This window comes from Aptenodytes patagonicus, chromosome Z, assembly GCF_965638725.1.
Source record: "Aptenodytes patagonicus chromosome Z, bAptPat1.pri.cur, whole genome shotgun sequence".
Taxonomy (NCBI): domain Eukaryota; kingdom Metazoa; phylum Chordata; class Aves; order Sphenisciformes; family Spheniscidae; genus Aptenodytes; species Aptenodytes patagonicus.
This window is the reverse complement of record NC_134982.1, coordinates 15,041,583-15,061,686: the sequence shown is the minus strand read 5'-3', so window position 1 is coordinate 15,061,686 and position 20,104 is coordinate 15,041,583. Positions and strand designations below refer to the sequence as shown.

General features: G+C 36.0%; 1 protein-coding gene across 1 annotated transcript in view; it reads right to left on the bottom strand.

The window, feature by feature from the left end:
• Positions 1-20,104, bottom strand: part of WDR70 (WD repeat domain 70) — a 140,221-nt gene that overhangs the window by 53,433 nt on the left and 66,684 nt on the right. Inside the window, exon 10 of the mRNA XM_076362462.1 lies at positions 10,978-11,152. Coding sequence (XP_076218577.1) covers positions 10,978-11,152 — 175 coding nt within the window. The remainder of the gene's footprint in view (positions 1-10,977; positions 11,153-20,104) is intronic.

Sequence of the window (20,104 nt, the reverse complement as noted above, 5' to 3'; positions counted from 1 at the left end):
ATAAAGAAAGCCTCACGTATATTCAATTAGGTTTTAATTATGAGATTTATACCCAGAGTTGAAAGAAACTTGCTCACTGAAGGCTGTCTTACAAAAAATATGATGTTATTACAAATACTTTTCATTTCATATGATTGGTTTAGTTCTGTACCTGCTGCCAAGAGATGGTGTAGTTCAGCAGTTTATCTTCTCATTGATCATCATGGACACAAAAATAACTTCTTTGGTTTAGAATCTTATCATGAATTTTCTACAAATGCCATGCAAACTTTTTAAATTAAAGTTAACTAGACTTATGAGATGTTCTTTAGAAACGGAGGGCAGACTGTAGTGTATTATGACCAACTATTTAAGCACATTTAAAACTGTATCCTCACAGAAGTGCACCTTTAAATGGATGCAGCCATGAAACAATTGTTCTCTATGTAGAAATAGTTTGTTCTTTATCAGACTTCCTCTGAGTCAAATGTATGTAACCTAATGTTACATACAACAGCTATGCTTCACTATAATTTATCTTCTTTTTTTAGCTTCTCAATTTCTAACAGATTCATGGGGAATATTTCTGTATTAAAAATGAGTATATTTCTTAATGTCATAAAATTGAGCACATTTCAAAATAAATCACTCCCTTATTCAATTGAACTTAAAAAAAAAATTAAAATATTTTTCTGTTTCTCTTTAGTAAGTTTATTTTTTCTAAATTAATCAGTTAGGAAAAAGGTTACGCACAAGCACTGCACAACATTTAACTACCAGTTTCCTAGGCCAGTATCCACTTTCTAATAGTGGCCAGTGACACAGGAATACATCAAAATCCCACAACTCTTAAATGGGAAGAATTTGTTACCCATCTTCTACATTAGACCTCTGGAAAAGTTAGAAATTTGGTAATATTTAAAATGAGAGCAGGAAAAAATAAGTAGTAAAAGAAAAGTTTACTCTGCTATAGTAATGAGAAGAATTTTAAAGGGAAATATAAAATCTATTTCAAAAGTTTAAAAATTCCAAAGCATTATTTTAGTTTTGAGATTTTGTATTGTCTGAAATGACCATTTCATTAAAAAAACCCTACTTCTAATTTCCTTTATTTAAAAAAACCAAGCCTAAAACCCCAACCCAGCTAGCTCTTAGTACACTATTTTGTAAAATTCACTTCCCATTATTCTTTATGAATACCCCAAAATAGAAAGCTTTCTGAAAGTTATGAATTGATGAGAAAAAGCGATGCCTGCAAGAGATACATCCAAATATGAAGCTGGAAGGGTGCAAAAGGCCTATAAATTAACCCAAGGGACAGAGCAAGCATATGCAGACAGAAAGTACCTAATCTTCACTCAATATGTTCCACAGATCAGAAGTCATTATTTCCTACCTTTTTGTTCTTAAACAAATTCACTTGATCAAGCTGTAACAGCTTTCCTTTCACAAGTATTTTAAAATATGGGAGTTTTAGGCTTCTCTAATAAAACAAACTTAATGACCAAGAGTTGTACAGAAATATACTTTTCATTGCTTTTACGAAATTCACAGTATAAACCTGCTGTTCATCTCCTCACTAGCTTCAAGAAATAGTGACATACTATGAACCACAACGAGTAACATTTGGATGCAAAACTAGCTTCCTAATACACACATCAAGCACAAAATTCTTTTCATAATTTACAAATCCTATCAGGCTCTAGATCAATGAACTGTTCAGCTTGCTTCAGCAGTGTATATACTACAGTATCTAGAAGCTATTTTTCTGATAAGCCAGACTACTCTGGAGCTTATTTCTTGTTAGAACAAAATGTAGCATCTGTACTTCTAACTTTTTGCCTCTGCATAAAAGGAAGATTTTCTCTAAAATAACAAAGCTAGCTCAAGAAGGCTCTTCTATTTTTGTTTCATTATTTTTCATTATTTTATCTATTTCCGTAACATTATTCATGTTACATTAATATTAATAACACTACAATAGTAATAAAGCCAATCATGTTGCTATAATGCCTACTTTTTTCTTCTCAAATTGTCATTTTTAAATTATTTCTGTAAGCTTTACTGTTATTCTTCTAAATAGTAAATCAAAGAAAGATATATAATCCTTGCGGGATAAGCCTTTTTCCTTTAACCATACATTAATCCAAAGTAAAATCCTTTATGCTATTTTCATTGGGGTGTTCATCAGACTTCAAGATTTAGAATTGCCTTTCATTACTATATTAGATAGTGCAAACATTTAGATAGTTCTTAACTGTAAACTGTTTATTACATAAGAGAAATGCACTTAGAAATACAGCAGGGCACATTTTATTTTAGCATATGATTGTCAGATTCTTTACTGCAGCTAGCTTCAGGGTATAGATAGTGATGTACTGGCTAAACTAGACGTATACAAAAAGGAATAATATATGAATCTGTTAATATTTGCTGCTGGCAAGCTTGTGTGTGATTTCCAGTTTCTGGAGTAGAGGTCTGGCACATATACATACGGAATGAAAGGGTGGGATATTATGGATATGGAAAACTTACCTTAAGTTTGAAAGGGGAATATAGTATATTTGGATATCTTTCATCTTGTATTTACACAAGAAATTTCCAGATGTAGCCAGACTACCCTCTTCAAAGCATGAAGCATGTTACATGCTGGGGGGAACTGGAAGATTTGCCTGTTTAGCTGTAGTAGTTATATTCAGCAAATTTAAGAATAGTCATTGTAAATTGTTTCTATTACATATTGACACTTCACTGGAGTAATTTTAATGCTAAACCCTATATTAAAACCCTAAATTATATAAATTATATAAATAAAATAAATAAATATATAATAAATAAATATATAATATAAATATATAATAAATAAATATAAATATTATATAAATTATATAAATTATATAAAACCTATATTATAAACCCTAAATTCTATATAAGCAAAACCGAAACAAAATACCCAAATAGACAAGTGAATATTCCATGGCCGAAACAATGAATAAAATCTAGCTGGTGTGAAAAGAGCATAATCCTGGAATGCTGTGATAGACCAGATGCCAAAGACACATTATGATCTTTGCCTGGTAGAAACTGTATCTAAAAAGGCATATGCACACTAGTAAAGCTTTCCAGTAGACAGACATAAGACATACATTTCAAGAATTTATTACTGGGAGCTATGTCTTCTGCATGTCAGCATATGCAAAAAGCATCCTTTAACTGTGCAAAGATCCAACAATCATCTTCCCAAAACATGGGTATAAATCTCCTCAAAGGACCCTCCAATTAATGGAGAAGATATTTACAGCAAGTCTCAGATCTTACTACAAGTTTTCATTACTCTGTCATGGCAGCATCAGCTGTAAAATCCATCAAGAACAGCACAATAAAGTTTACAGAAAAATTTCCAGATAAGACCCGGACTTGGATTCCCATTCCAAAACAAAAGGGCCAGCCTATTTAGGAAGGAAAAAAAAAAAAAAAAGGGTATCTTACATGATCTTCTTAGAATCATAGAATAGTTTGGGTAAGAAGGGACCTTTAAAGGTCATCTAGTCCAACCCCCCGCCACCTAAAATAGCCACCTGGAATCACTCACAAGAAATTCAGATCAGAGACATGTCTGAACTCCCTATCTTCTCTGGAATCTATACATCTCCATGAAGGCTGAACTGGGTGCCTGAGGGATTCAGAATTTGGCGACTTCCAATTAGGGCTGGTTCAGAGAGGGAAAGCAGTGCTCTGGACACACTGCACATCCACAGCTTTTAATTTGCAGTATAATCATAGAATCATAGAATAGTTTGGGTTGGAAGGGACCTCTAAAGGTCATCTAGTCCAACCCCCCTGCAATGACCAGGGACATCTTCAACTAGATCAGGTTGCTCAGAGCCCCGTCCAACCTGACCTGGAATGTTTCCAGGGATGGGGCATCCACCACCTCTCTGGGCAACCTGTGCCACTGTTTCACCACCCTCAGCATAAAAAATTATCTTCCTTATATCTAGTTTAAATCTACCCCCCTTTAGATTAAAGCCATTCCCCCTTGTCCTGTCACAACAGGCCCTGCTAATAAGTCTGTCCCCATCTTTTTTCTAAGCCCCCTTTAAGGGCTGATAGGCTGCAAGAAGGTCTCCCCAAAGCCTTCTCTTCTCTCGGCTGAACAACCCCAACTCCCTCAGCCTTTCTTCATGTTCCATCCCCCTGATCATTTCCGTGGCCCTCTTCTGGACCCGCTCCAACAGGTCCGTGTCTTTCTTATGCTGAGGGCTCCAGAGCTGGACGCAGTACTGCAGGTGGGGTCTCACCAGAGCAGAGCAGAGGGGCAGAATCCCCTCCCTCGACCTGCTGGCCACCCTTCTTTGGATGCAGCCCAGGATACAATTGGCCTTCTGGGCTGCGAGCGCACATTGTTGGCTCATGTCCAGCTTTTCATCCACCAGTACCCCCAAGTCCTTCTCGGCAGGGCTGCTCTCAATCTCTTCATCCCCCAGTCTATATTGATACTGGGGGTTGCCCCGACCAAGGTGCAGGACCTTGCACTTGGCCTTGTTAAACCTCATGAGGTTCACACAGGCCCACTTCTCCAGCTTGTCCAGGTCCCTCTGGATGGCATCCCGTCCCTCTGGCCTGTCGACCGCACCACTCAGCTTGGTGTCATCTGCAAACTTGCTGAGGGTGCCCTCGATCCCACTGTCTATGTCACTGATGAAGATATTAAACAGTACCGGTCCCAATACGGACCCCTGTGGGATGCCGCTCGTCACCAGTCTCCATCTGGACATTGAGCCGTTGACCATTACCCTCTGGATGTGACCATCCAACCAATTCCTCACCCACTGGACAGTCCACCCATCAAATCCATACCTCTCCAGTTTAGAGAGAGGGATGTTGTGGGGGACCATGTCAAAGGCCTTACAGTGGTCCAGATAGACAATATCTGTAGCCCTTCCCACGTCCACTGATGTAGTCACTCCATCATAGAAGGCCACTAGGTTGGTCAGGCAGGACTTGCCCTTGGTGAAGCCATGCTGGCCGTCTTGAATCACCTCCCTGTCCTCCATGTGCCTTTTGCATTATCTAAATCCGTGTCCTTAGTTGTGCAATATTTGTTCAAAATGGCTCCAATACTTGTAAAACTTTTCATCTCTGAAAACTCTACCTTATAACTTCATACTGCACACCACAAAACTAAAGCTTACAAAAACCCTTTCAAAGCAAACAATCACTAAATATAGAATGTATTTATCTTACATCTATAAATCATGCAATTATTTGGAAAATACTTTTAACATGAGTATTTCTAATTAAAATGTACAAAGCTTATATCTGCTTAACTTTAGTGCATACTGTGACATCCCACTTCCCCTTATATTTTGAGGATAGGGTGTCTTAAGGGTGTGTGGAAAACAGGTTATTGGGATTACCACTTGATCACCACTTTTGGGGATATTCATATGGGCAGTATATTAGTATAGTGTTGGATTTCATTATTATTGTGCATTTTAAGTTCTGTAAAATCACTCTGAGCTTTAGCTAAGTAATTTAAAACTGATCAAATACATGAATTATTCTAGCAATTTAAAATTAAAGTAAGGTTTTAAAACCAGGAAAAAAAGAAAACACTAGTAAAGCAGTAGTTCAGCAATACTGTAGTAGATGCTCACTTTTGAGCAGGAAATAGCTGAAGAATGGAGTTAAACATACCACGAGGTCTTTTATGAAACAACAAAGTAAAAAAATAGATGTTAATCACTAGCTATAAAATCTTTCCCTGAGCACTGAATCAATTTGTGTTTAATGAGAATTAAATTGTATTGAAAATCATAAAACATGCATCTTTCCTGTTCAGATTTACACTACATAAAAAGATAAACCTATTACAGATATATGTCAAAGCTAATTCTTTACTACTTACAGTGCAGCCATTAGATAGCTAAAAGCTTATAAAAATTACTCAAGGTTTCTAAACAGACCAAATTTAATATAGCTAGAAAAAAACCAGACAAGATTTTGGGTGTACAAGCTGTTTTCTTAAAGATATTTAAAAGACATCACCACTCCTTACAAACCCTGCCTCCCCCAGCATCCTTATCAATATTTTTGTATCAGAGCTGCAATGCATGTGATGTGTGAAACTGAGAAACGTGATTCAGGCTGCCATATGCAGAGAAGTTGTTTATGCAGTCCTGAGCTGAATGCACCCAGGAAAAGCTGGAGGGAAAATTCACGTAACAAGTAGCCTCATCAGGTGGTTTGAAAGACTAAAGAAAGGCTAACTAAGAAGTTTAGCCTTCTCACCCTAATAAATTCTATTTGTAATCAATGAAAAACTTCTCGATCCTTTCCTGTTTAATGTGAAAAATGAGGGGAGCTTTTTTGTTCATTAAAGAGATTTGTATCAATTTTAATTCACAATATATTTTTAACCTACCCACCAAGTGTACTATTAGTCTTTACAAAAACTACTTCAGTCTTTCCGTATCTCTATGAATGAGATACTCCCACTCCTACACATGAAAACTGGGCACACAGAGATTTACTGATTGCAAGACACACTTCATTCTTGATACTAAATATGAACAAGTGGAGCTTGTTCAGCAATATGTATTACTATTGGTCTTGCAAAAAGCTCTGAATGAGCAAGCACAGGCAAGATGAAGAATTTGAACCTATTTAAACTTCAGGTAAATCTAGTGGTTTTATGGTACTGCCCTGTGAATCAATAATTTTCAAGGTCCTGTCTTATTTTGACCACTAACGCTCTCCAACTCTCCATATTTGCCAGACACTTCTCCACGTCTCAGAACATTTAAATTGAGAGTGTTCTAATGTGTTATGATTAACTATTTCACACTATTGTTTCCACTATTCATTGGAAGTTTGAACAAAGTTATTTTTTACATCCTTTGAAGCTGTTATTTTAAGCCAAGTTGACAGTGTTCATAATATTTCAAACAAGCTGACAGATCATTCTGCTAATGTGCACTGTAAATGCACATGTACATGAACCTTAAAGAAAAACCATGCACTGACAAAGTAACATACACGAGAAAATAACACAGATTTATGACAAAATGAAAAAATCCTCTGAGGCAGGTGATTATAATGGATCATGATCATGCTGAGGAAGTTTGGAGAAAGGCGAGGCAGAGCCAGAATGCATTTGGCTAAGTTCAGCGTTAGCAAGTTACCAATGTCAGTGTCATGAAGACAAAAAAAAGTCTTCCTCCAGAAGTTCCAAAAGTGTTTTTACTCTCACTACATACAGCTGGGAGATTTGGAATTGGACCAACAAAACAGTGGAAGCAGAAAACTGAATGAAACACTCACGGTGTGTATTACTGGTCAGAACTAAAGAAGGGAATGATCACACACCATTTTGCACACACCACTCCTTAGGCACAACAACAAAATTTTTAAAAAAAGCAGATACTGAGGTGCCTCTAAGTGGCTTGAAAAAAACAACTAACTCATGACCCTAACTTACAACAATAAAACATGGGATAGAAAAGATCTGGTTTCTTTCTAAATAAAAAAAAAAGTATTCAAATAATTGTTTAATCACATCATTCTGGACCAAGTTCTACACTACTGAGCAGCAAACAAAAGTGATGCCACAGTGGTGATGGGGACGCCACCACACAACAGGTTGATTTTTAATTTGTTTGCCCTTTGATAGACACATCAGTAGGATTCCTGTAGTCAGGTGTAAAGCTATCAAGTCATGTGTGGAGCAGAGGATAATAAACCTATAACCAGCAGTCAGACGCTATGGCTACAGAGGCAAGGAAGATTTCTGGGAGCTTTGTCAAGGAGCTTCTGCCACCTTGTAAAGTGGTATGGTCTTTGTGAACCCCCAGAGGAAGAGTGGCTTCCTACCAGCACTGCAGCAGTGTGCCTGCCTCTAATGAGTGCCCCTTTTGCTCTAGGAAAGGGCATTATCAGACCTTCCTTTCTATCGGGGTACCCACTTCTGCCTTTGGTACTGCTGTTTTCATGACCCTTCTCCTGTGGGAAAGCAGGGGCTTTACATTTTCACTGAAGCAAAGAGAAAATTCCCTCTCTCTGAAGTGGGCTCTGTGTTTGTGTACAATAATAAATGGGTCTACAAAAATAAATGGGTCTAAAGATCTTCACAGACACCAGGATAACAGGCACTATGGGTAGTATGTAGTGTGAGCTACAATATCCGGTAGGAACACCTTCCTGGATTTAGTTTGTGCTGTTACCATCATATGCAGGAACAGTGGTATAAGCATTCAACAGCAGGGTTGAAATGTCATTTATATTTTTGCTTAAACGCAAAAATGAATTCAGACAGTCAAAACAGGCCTTTATCGGATCAGCTCTGGCATGACAGTACAGTCAACTAAGTTACAGTTAACTTTGAACACGTTCCTGAATCTGTCCTCCTTACTGCTGCATATGTGCCAAATCCATAGTCTAAAATAATGATGCCAGAATCATTCCTAACTGATCAAGTGTAAGAAATTATATCAACTATTTTCTGCTTTCAAACACTAGTGATTTTTGTTACAGACTCAGTAAAGCCTTCTCAAGTTAAACACAAATGCTGTCTTAATTTTGACTTGAAACAGAGCTGTACTGTAGTACAGCAAAATCTGTGCTTACAGCTCTACACTTGTTTCAACAAAGTCAAATGTTATTTGCTGGATGGGAATTAAAAAATTTCTTCTTCAAAAATCAGAAGTTACTATTTCTACTATATAATTCTTCAAGCAGGTTAACCCTCACCTCTTGATTCTCCACAGCTTTACCTATTTTCCTGTGTCACCTACAGTTTGTACTCCCAATACCACACCACTTTGTCATGACTTAACATTTTCTTGTTCGCCTTTGCAAGCATCTCTGCATCCTGTCAGGCCAGTAATGCTTTCATCATTCCAGTGCAGGAGTCAATCCCATCCTCCTCTTTCTAAATCCTACTTTGAACACATGTTCCTTTTTAATTTTTTTTCTTATCCCTCCCCCATCCCCCAAATGTAAGATTAAGGCTTTTTCTTTTTTTAATTATTCCATCAAGATGCCTTTTGAAACACCTGATTTTAACTACACACAGAGATTTCCAGAGGGTTCCAGCAGTTTTAGATAAGAATGCCACTAAAAAAACAATTGACAGTGCTCCTTTACACAAAAATCTTGCACATTTCTTAATGATATCAACAAAAAGCAAAGACAAAAATACTTTAGGTTTTAAAAATACAAATCCAAGGACACTACCAACTTCATTTCCACTAGCAAATCACTTTAGTCTTGCATTGTTATACAGGGGTCACCAGCTGGAAATTGCACAAGATGCACAGGATATATCTTTAAATTATTCATAATCACCTTAAACTGCACTCAATCAGCATTGCAATATGTCATCTTATAGACACACAAAAGTTCAAAAGGAAAAGCACATGAAAAAGCAGACTACCAAGAGCACTATTGTTCAAACTACACCAGAAAGCTTAATATTTCAATAGTGTATATGTTAAAATAAACAACATACACAGGTGATGAAAGCCAGTCTCTGAAAAATTTATTATTCTGTTAGAACAAGTTTAAACTTAGGATGAATTCTCAAGCTTCATGCCATTAGAAAGTTTTACTGGGTTTATAGTGGATATTAAAACAGAAATAAAAATAGATGACAATCCCAAAATACAGGCTGTACTTTGAATATGATCAACAGGCTTTCTCTTCATTTTACACCTATACATTTCCTCTTGCCTCCAGCAATCAAATTTTATTCAATCTTCATGAAAAGTTTCCTAAATTGCCTGTTTTCCTTTCAAAAATCAAATGTTTTCAAAGATGAAGTTGAACAGACTAATGTAACTTTTATTGTTCAGTAATACTTGTTCAGTATTATTTCTCCAAAGTCATCCTATTGGAATTGTACAGCTTTCAAAGATTTATGATGCCAGTTTGATTCAAAGGATCCTGGCCCCCCCCCCCCCCCATTTCCTCTGTATTCTTACTTTGGCTTCCAAAAATTTGACCCTAATCTCATTTTCTCCTCCTATGCATGCCTTAAGTACTTACTGCATTGAAGTGAAAGGGACGGGGCATCAATTCTCTGGGTAAGATGGGCATAAAGGAGATATGGATGATTATTAGGATGATTAATTTTAAAAGCAGTAAAGCTTTGCCCGGTGAATTTGCACTTGATATTGCAAAATTAAACTCTTGGAACTGGACTGGTTTGTAAACTATACTAGACAAAGCAACAGGGAGCACCGATTGCTCTAAGCTCAAATTATAAAGCAGCAGCAAGAATTGTACATATTCTTTGTCACTTAGACTCATAACTACAGGAAATTCAATTTTAAGTTCAATATGAACAGAAGAAATTACAGAACATATTTTGTAATTTTAAAGAATTTGAAATCGTTCCCATTCTGACTCTTTCTGACCACACTGCACTTACACAAATTGTTCAGATTTGCCTCAGTGTTAATTTTTACACTTTGGACAATGTAACAACATTTGGCATTTAATGTGCAGCCTTTATCATCCTCACCCACTTGGATTCTACTCTCCTCTGCCTATTATCTTGATGAATAACGGATTTCAGTATGAAATTTTATGAGTTACTGCTTAATGCATTCAGTATCTCAAATAAAATATGGAAGTATACATTTTAATTACATAAGAACCAACAAGAAATTACAGCTTTTTTCACAAGCATCGCATCTCAAATGAATAATTTTCTAAATATAGGTATGTGGCCAACTGTTTTTTCTTTTTTTTAAAAACAGACTGCCAAGAGTTTCCTCAGTGTTTTGAACTGAGTAGCAGCACACTGAATGATCAGTTGTAGAGAGGCAGAAGAAATATTAAATTTTGCCTATGAGTTATTTAGGGGTGGGGTGGGGATGGGGGGGGTGGGGTGGTAAAATGTAAGTATAAAAGTACCAAAATTTATTTCATCAGCTTCAACATTCAGCACTTGATATATTAGAAGCATATATTGTTACCAAATACTTGACTTACACTCATATTCCTATCCCAGATCTGGATGGAGCCATCTTGACAGCCAGCTGCGATAAGTTTACCATCTCTGCTGTATGTGCAAGTTGTAGGAATCACCCGTTTACCTTGAACTGATCGTGGTTTAAATACGCTTTTGTGCTTTTTTTCATTGTTAACATCCCATGTCCTCACAGTTCTGGAAAAAGGTTTAAATAAAGAGTTGTTTTAGATAAAGTTAATACATATGAAATAATTTTTCTTATGATATAATCAAACACCATTTTCAGCATAAATGGCATATAATATTGTTCAAATAAAGTTGTAATGGCAAAACAGCATTTAAGATATGGTATGGCAGTCATGAAACTAATGTGACAACTTTCCAAGTAAGAAACATCATATTCACTAACATGGATGTGAAGGTTAAAAAAAAAAGTAAAACAATCAGTTCTTCCCAAACTCTCGTGTAAATACAAATATTTATAACTGGACAAACAACCAAAGGTTAATATGCAGGTACTACATAGTCTCCACTGTCACTGGAAATCAGGAAGATTAAAGTATTCGGTCCTTTACAAGAATGAAGACTTCAGGAAACAGGCATGAATGCTTATACAAATTCATTAACTAAACAGATTGTCTTAATTGTTCTGACATGACAACAACTGACAAACCTGCTTTTAACTGGCAGTATTGCAGACTGGCTGGTTATTCTTCAGAATTTTTTTATTTTAAAAAGGCATTTTGAACAATTAATTTTAATATTATTGTAGTTCTCTTCCACTAATCCTGAAGGTCTGAGAGTTCTGTTGTAAAAGTGTTCTTCAAATACTTTACAAAGACTCATTTATGTAATATTGTTTTTTCAAGTTAAGTTTTTCCCCGATTATTAGCAAAATAAATACAACCTTTTTCTTTTTAATGGAAAAAGAGTATCTGCCTGGATCTTCAATGTTTCTTAGATACACAAAAACATCCAAATGTAAAAGAACTAAAACACAGATACAGGTGGACTCTTTAAACTGTCTTAGATACAAATGTTTTCTGTCCATTTAATATGTTGAGTTATTTCCAGATAAAAATTCAAAACTCTTCTGGCATCTAAAGCAGAGAAGAGTTTCAGGATTTGGCAAAGGAAGGAAGATCATTAGTTTAGAAAGAAAAAAAAAAAAAATCACTAAGTTCTCAAGACAACCTCATTTGTTTAGACTATACAAACATTGCCTGTGATCCAACCGCACGTAGTTCACTGGTCTCTAGCAAAGCAAACACCACTTTAACAAAGGCTGCCATTTCTCCAGAACAAGACAAGACAGCACAACATAGCATTAGGAACTTCCATCAGAGCTACAAGACCAGACAGGCTACAGAGCTGACATATATATAATTCTAGGATAAAACAGACAAGAAAATGAGCTGGAAATAGCTCACAGAAGTTATATTTAATCACACATTTAATGACAGTAATGAGAAATCAGTAACTGAAGTAGAATGAATCTCCAATTGTCCATAATAAAGTCAGGATTAGTCTTATTTTTAGAAGTCTTCAAATCTCCTATCTGTAAGGCGCCACTTCATTGCTCTATTCGGAGCTGTAGCATAAGACATTCAAGTGTTCTGATTGTTGGTTTTGTCTTGTTTTGTTTTTTCATTTTAAATGAAACATTAGATTATGATGCATTTTCTAGGGTCACTTAAACAAATCCATGCTGCTACATGGAACAGGTTACCCAGCAAGGTTATGGAGTTGCCTTTCTTGGAGTTACTCAAAACCTGTCTGGACACGGCCACGTGCTAGGTGCCTAGGTGATCCTTCTTTGAACAGGATGGTTGGATTAGAGGATCTTCAGAGGTGACTTCCATCCTCAACCATTATGTGATTCTGAGATTCCCCTTTTCCTCTCCATGTGTTGTCAATAACCATCTCAGTCTCCTACCTTTCAACAGGCACACTGACACTTTCTCCCATCCTGATATTTATTCAAAACTTGAGTCTTATTCCAGTCCCTTTCCCTTATAATACTCAATCCTTCCAGAATCTCATTTGAATATCCTGTACCTCCAGCTTCTCTTCCTCCTCTTGTGATGACCATCTCCTGCTGGAAAGCTACTTCCTCTCTTATAGTGCAAGTTTCCCAAGACTGCCTTGGCATACCCACTTCTCAGATGGTATACTCTAATAACATGGTTATGTGCAGGGAAGTTTAAAGCCTGCCTCCCCCTATTTGCCTTTTTATCTAAGATGCCTCACACACATCTCAGCTGCAATTCCAAAAATAATCTCAGAATCTTTCACCACCCTAATTCTTCATTTCTGCTGGCACAGAAAGACTTTAAAGGCTTCAGTCTCCTCTTTTTAGGGCTCCATGTCCTGTCAAAACCTCAGTCACTTCACAACACTATAGAGCATATTCAAACCTTATTATTCAATTTACCTTTCAACTGTAAAGAAAGAAGTAACACTTGTATAGTTCTATCTCTAATAACACAGATAAAAAAAAAAGTGAGCCCTAAATCAACTGTAGTATCAGCAAGTCAGATGAAAAATCCAAATTTCCTGAGCTGCTGCTTCTGCTGCAGACAGCTGGCCACACTCCCTCACATGAGTTACATGCCCTGTTAAAAATGCCCACATAGTATGTGTTTAATGTCCCCTCCATGTTTTCTTAATGTCCCCACACTGAATGTGTGTTTACTGTTGCCTTGCTGCTATTGGATCTAACTGTAAAACTTTTCTACTAAAATAAAATAAATATTTTATAAGAAATCATCTGTATATTACTTACAAATTGATCAACCATTCCCAGAGAGCTCTTACCTCGAGCTAAGACTGAGCTCTTTCATCTCTTCTTTCACGTCAGATCTTTTAAATATTTTTATTCTTTATTGAAACATTTCCATTTTTTATTAAAAAATGGACATTGTATTGCAAACACATCTCATAATACCATGGACAAAATTTCAGCTTACCACATGAATCAATCAGCCCACGGTTTCTGACTGAATCACCACCAACCAAAACATTAGGAGTCATCTATAAACTATATACGTTTTATATTTTTCTTCAGGCCAGTGATGGACTAGAAACATAGGGATCGCTGAAGGACCTGAGAGAGATACTTTCACTACCCCATTCTAAGGCCCTAATCACACAGTCTGAGTATGACATAGACTTATTTGTTCTGACATTCCCCTTTTACCCTCCATGCTCCGTCAATAACTATCTGAGCATCCTGTCTCTTCTTTCAGCAGGCACTTTGATCCTTGTCCCCTGTCTACTGTTTACACTTGAAACTTACTTGAAGCCTTTCTCCAGTCCCTTTCCCTCACAACACCTAATACTTTTTACTGTTTAACTCCTCCCATTCTATCCAGAAGGAAAGGGATAAACAAGAAAGGAAGCACAGAAACCCAAATAATTTACCTTCAGGAATGTGTCTTTAAACTGGCAATATGGCAAACAAATACTAACTAATGCTACTTCTGTATTTTCTCTCCCCTTCTGCTACTGACCCTCAGTCACCATACCATATCACAGTCAACTCAGAGAGCACAATTTGGAATTATGCCTCTGGTTTTTTACAGAGTATTTTGTACCATTTAATGATTCTTCCTCCTCCTCAGACATAACGAAAAAATAACAGATTGCATTACAGAAGTCCCATTTTTACTTCCTAACCTACTCTGGGTCCAATCTAATGTTGTTTGTGTTGAAACGAATAAAATATTTTACACACACACCCCCCCGCATCAATCAGATCAGTTCCAGGAGACTCATTTTCGTCAAAAAAGCCTCTTACTAAGAGTATCTCCCTAGGCCTAAATAAGTGTGGGATGAAAGAATAACACTGTTTTATGCTCTATGTTGTGTAATTTAGCAGAAGTATAATACTAATATTTATCTGTTGACAGGTATAACCAAGGTATTTTTGAACTCCACTGAAAACAAAAGGAAAACACTTCCCAAATGAGTCTTTTTTCCACCTGAAAACAAACTATGTTTAATGAAAGTTTGTTCTTTAGTAAAAACAATGTATAGGGATTTTTTTTTAAACTATCCCTGCAACATATAATGTTCTTTCATCATGTCAAATTTTAATAATACTGAATGATACACACAGCCACATAAATATTTTAAATTTCCTTTTCATCAATTTCCTTTCAAAGAAAACTTCCATGAAAAAGGCTCCACATACACAAGTTTAAATTTAACTTTTTAAATGTTGGATTCCACATCTGCGAAACAGATTTTGTGAAGTTCTGATATTTGCCAGGAGCAATTCAAAGCAACTTAGAAAAGGATGGGAATGTTCTTTTCAAAAGGTAACGTGGATGTTTTCCTGACCACTGAGAAGTTAAATGACCCATAATAAACAACTAATTTATTTACTGAGGTTCAGGGGTGGGGGTTTTTTTTGTTTTTTTCCCCCACAAATGTTTTTTCTCTCTCCCCCCCCTTTTTTCTAATGTTCTTAAGATGTTATTACTAAGTCAAAATTTCTAATAAAATTAATTATTGACAATGCTGCTGTATTACAAAAATTATTAAAGGTATTTATGTAGCTGCATTTCCCAGCCTGCAAGCATGGAAAATTTCTCTAAGTCCTGATTCAGCATGCCACTGCTCATTCTAATACTATTCTAATACAAACTGCTAAAATTCAAGGAGTGAACCAATCCAAATATTAAAAGCCTGACATGTCAAATTTCACTAAGCTTCTCTGCCTGTCCCATCTCCTCTGTTTCTGCTGGACTGCAACACTCTTGCACAATACTGAACGTTATTTGCATTTAATATACTATAAATATATTAAATCTGTTCTTAATAATTAAGTCTATTCTTATCACACAAAATACAAAAAAAGCAACAGAATACATTACTGCTAAAAATACGGATCAGGCTTAATGTTGTACATCTAGTAACTATATTATAATGCTTATCTTTGTAATATATTATAATGCCTACCTTTGTAATATAAGGTTGCCCAAAAAGGCTACCTTGGAAAGCTATAACATACTTTAAATTCCATTGCAGCAGTATTTGTATGATGATTTTATCAGCAGAGCACTGAATTCCATTTCATCTTATCAGTGATAGAAAACACATTTTTAAGTGTTAAAATTAGGCCTTTTTATAGAAAAGTAACTGATCTTAAAGCCAGATTTTTTCATCTTTTTTATGACATAAAACAACCTTACCTACACAGGAAAGAAATTAAGATGCTTATATAATATGGTGAAAAATTACCTAAAGCGGAATGTGTAAAGAAAATAGATAAGAAATAGCTGAAAAGTTCTGTTAAGATGCACTTTGTGCATATGGTGGTACAAGACTATGTCAGCAAGAAAGCTTTCATTATTGTCTTCTCTTTGCCCTCTTTCAGCAGAAGTTATAGTCGTCTTCTGTTGAGCACGTGGGACCCAATGAAGGCTGAACCACCTGCTAGATACTGAAAAAATTTGTACACACAAACAGATGGAGAAATCCACAGAAATTTTCCATACTTGTCTAGCAGAACAGACAAGTAAATAAGCTACCTTCTCCCAGCATCTGAACAGAGTCAAAATAATTTAAACCAGAATACAAGAAAGGTCACATCCAACATAAGTAAAATCCTAACTGTGGAAGGAACTGCCAAAAAAATTGACACAACTTAGTAATTTATAACAATTCTTCAGCTTCTCTGTTACTTAAATAATCCCAAAATGTAAAAAACAAAACCATCAAAATTAATTTTTATATGATATGCAGCAAATGGGTTGAAGCAACTATGAAACTATATTTTTCTGTATTTCCAAATAAAAATGGTAGCCCTTTTCGTGATAGAAGAAATTGCCACCATTTGGGTAATTGCAGCTGAATTTTAATTACTATTTTTTTTGGGGGAAATAGATTAAAATCTAATAACAACAAATGGGAACTACTTCCATTGTCCAGTTGGAATGAATTAAAAAGCAACCAACTCAAAATTGAAATGACACATAAGCATGTCTGAGAGAGCATGGAGAGTAGACATACTGAATTACTAAGCAAGAATCCTGCTGCTGGCCAATGTATACAAGATTTGAGGAAAACTAAATTAGAAAAGGAGACAGAGAGAACTGACTATGAATGAGTATTAACTGGGCTAAGGAACCAGAACTCCTAATGGAGGTCAGGGAGAGGAGTAGAGATGGTGAGAGACAGACTGGGTAAGGAGAATAAAAGCAAGGAACAGAATATAACAGCTATAATGTCATGCCAGATTTGGCATGAGTGCTTTCAAGTCAGCTGTGCAGCATGTTCACAAGAGGAAAACAGCAGCAGCAAACACTACCAAGTTATGACATACAATCACTTCTGGCTGAGGAACTGGCCAACAGATGCATTCAGATACAAAGAGTTACCCACCAACACATCTATATAACCCCTTTCAGGTTATAATGAACACAGTTGTAAAGACACAGTAGAACACTTGACAACAGAACCTCTTACTTATGGCATGAGAAGTGTTTTTATTCAAATGCAAAGCTCACAAGCCTTCCAGATTGTAATTTTTGTGTTTTCCCAGAATAAACCACTGGTCAGGCTAACAACACAAAAAGGCATGCTTCAAAAGGGTAAAAATTTAAGAGTAGCAACAAAATTCCTAGAAATAAGCTAGTAATTAACATACTACAAATCTTACCAATTTAGTATTGACACATATCATCCAAGCAGAACTCAGATTTAGAAATTATTTGCTTAAGTCATTCAGCCATCCAGTCCCTTCCTTCCTCAAGGTTATCAATAGGAGAAAGGAATCTCTTTAGTCCTTACAATTAATTAGGCCCTTGATTGCATGAACAAGGGGACATCATCTATGCGTCTCTTCCTTGCTTCAGTTTTTGCATTACAGGAAGAGTACCCATGGAGAATATAAGCAGAGCTGGAGACACAAGTAATGTACAAAGCAAGCCAATGTGAAAAGACTATGTTTTCTCAGTAATTTTTTGAATCAGCAGATACTGTACATAGTGTTATATTGTATTTGCATATGAATTACATATCTATTTCAGCTATTCCCTTCTAAGGGCCTGTCCAAAGTGATGGAAAAATACCCTGTGGAATTGCGCACAAAATTTTAAGTACATTGTTACTCCTTTCAAAACCTGAAAATTCCCCCAAAGTATTTGCAGATCAGCTCATCAAAATGACCAACTCCAAAATTTCATCATTCTCAAAGACTATAGCAGACATATTTCGCACATCACATTGGCAGAGAGAAGGAATGACAATATACCACACAGAAAAAAAAAAATCCTACATTATAAATGTTGACATTTATCAACTATCAACAGCAGCTGTTAACTCAAAGCACAAAAAAGAGCATCCAGTCACACAAATAGGAAGATCTCAGAATGGATCATAAAAGAAATTCCAAGATTCTGCTCTAGACTTCTCGTTTCCCTCCTTGTGAATTCCCTGCACAATGCAGGGAACTATCCTGCGCAATGCAAAATTCAGATGAATACCTTGCTATCTCCAGTCTTTAACTTCAAAGATTCTGAATGCTTTAATTCAAACCAGTAAGTTTCATCTGGGACCTAGAAGTTTTACAACACATTTTTTTCCTTCTAAAAAGATTTTTATCTATACCTTTTCTTCACAGATTTTCAGAAGACACACAAACTTTAAACTACACTTGCTCTTGACATATCTAAAGAAGAATACATTTGTTTTCTTATATCTGAATTGTTTTGCTACATGTATAGATCTTGAAACAGTTATTTGTAAATCAAGTGTTCTTACATAATTAAAACCAGCCAGAAAACACATTACATATAAAACATCATTTTTACTAACAGATGAGGATACCAGCAATCTGCTCGGAATGTAATTGCTATCCTGGAAGACAGTATAACTTACTAAAATATGGACAATATACAGAAAGGTAGAAGACCAAGAGGAAAGTAAATGACAGAAAATTCTGATTAAAAACAAAAGAATAACATTACTATATGTCTTTTGCATTAACAGTTATTGGAAAGATAGGCTAGTTCCAATGTAGTTACTAATGCTCAGCAGAATTTTCCTCACATCAAAACAAATAGTCTGAACATAAGTAAAACAAAAGGCTTGGCGGGAGAAACTTTCCAACCTCAGAAGAAAAGATATGAAAAGAAATATTATGGGAATGAACATACAAGTAGGAGGAAAAAAGGGAAGATAGAATACAGAAGTGAAAAACAGATCAATTGTGGAAAACCAAAAAAGGTTGACTAAGCTAACTGCTGGACAGAAAGCAGTAGTAGAGCGTATGCAGGTATGCAATTATTATGCCAGTAAGAGTCCATACTTCTAAGGAAGGAAGACTAAGTTTCCACATACTTGTTATATTCAGTGCTGCTTAGAATACAGAAAAATGGACGAAATCTAAAAACACTGATTACATTCTGAAGACAGGATAACTGTCAGGGTGGCGGGGCGGGGGGAACAAACAACCCACACACACCAAACCAACCAACCAGCTTCAAGAACCAATGCACAAGAATAAATTACATAAAAGGAAAATGATGTTAAGTAAAGCTTTAGATATTATTGAGAGAAGAATGCACTGCACTGAGCACTATCTTAAATGCATTCAAATTCTGCAGAAGACAAATTGGAAGGCAAGTCACTGAGGCATTCAAAAAAAACCACACACATGCTCCAGAACACTGTTTAGTTTCCCAAATGTGTGATACAGAAAAAGGCCTCTTCAGACTAAGAAAATGGTCTTCAAATTAAAGGCATATACTGTACTGAAAACAGTGGTTGTAGGGCTCATAGGTTAATAAAAAATAATCCATTTAGGTGTTCCAAACTGTGTGGTTGTGATGGTTTCTTCCTTGAAATTTTTTTTCTGCAGTTTAATTCAAGGTAGTTATAATGGATTCACTCTATTTGACAAAACCCCTTCTGTAGGCCAATGTACAGGCAAAAACTGAACCTGCCCATCATGCCCAAATTCCTGTAGACCTTTCTCCTTTAGTATTTCCTTAAATATTAAAGTATTTCCTTTTGTATTTCCCTAAAACACTGAATATATTCGACTGCATTAGTGATGAGCAATTGGGCAACTAGACTTCACTAAAAGAAAAAAAGCTTGTTAGTTTTGAATTACTTTCTCACTGGCATCGGCAGCTA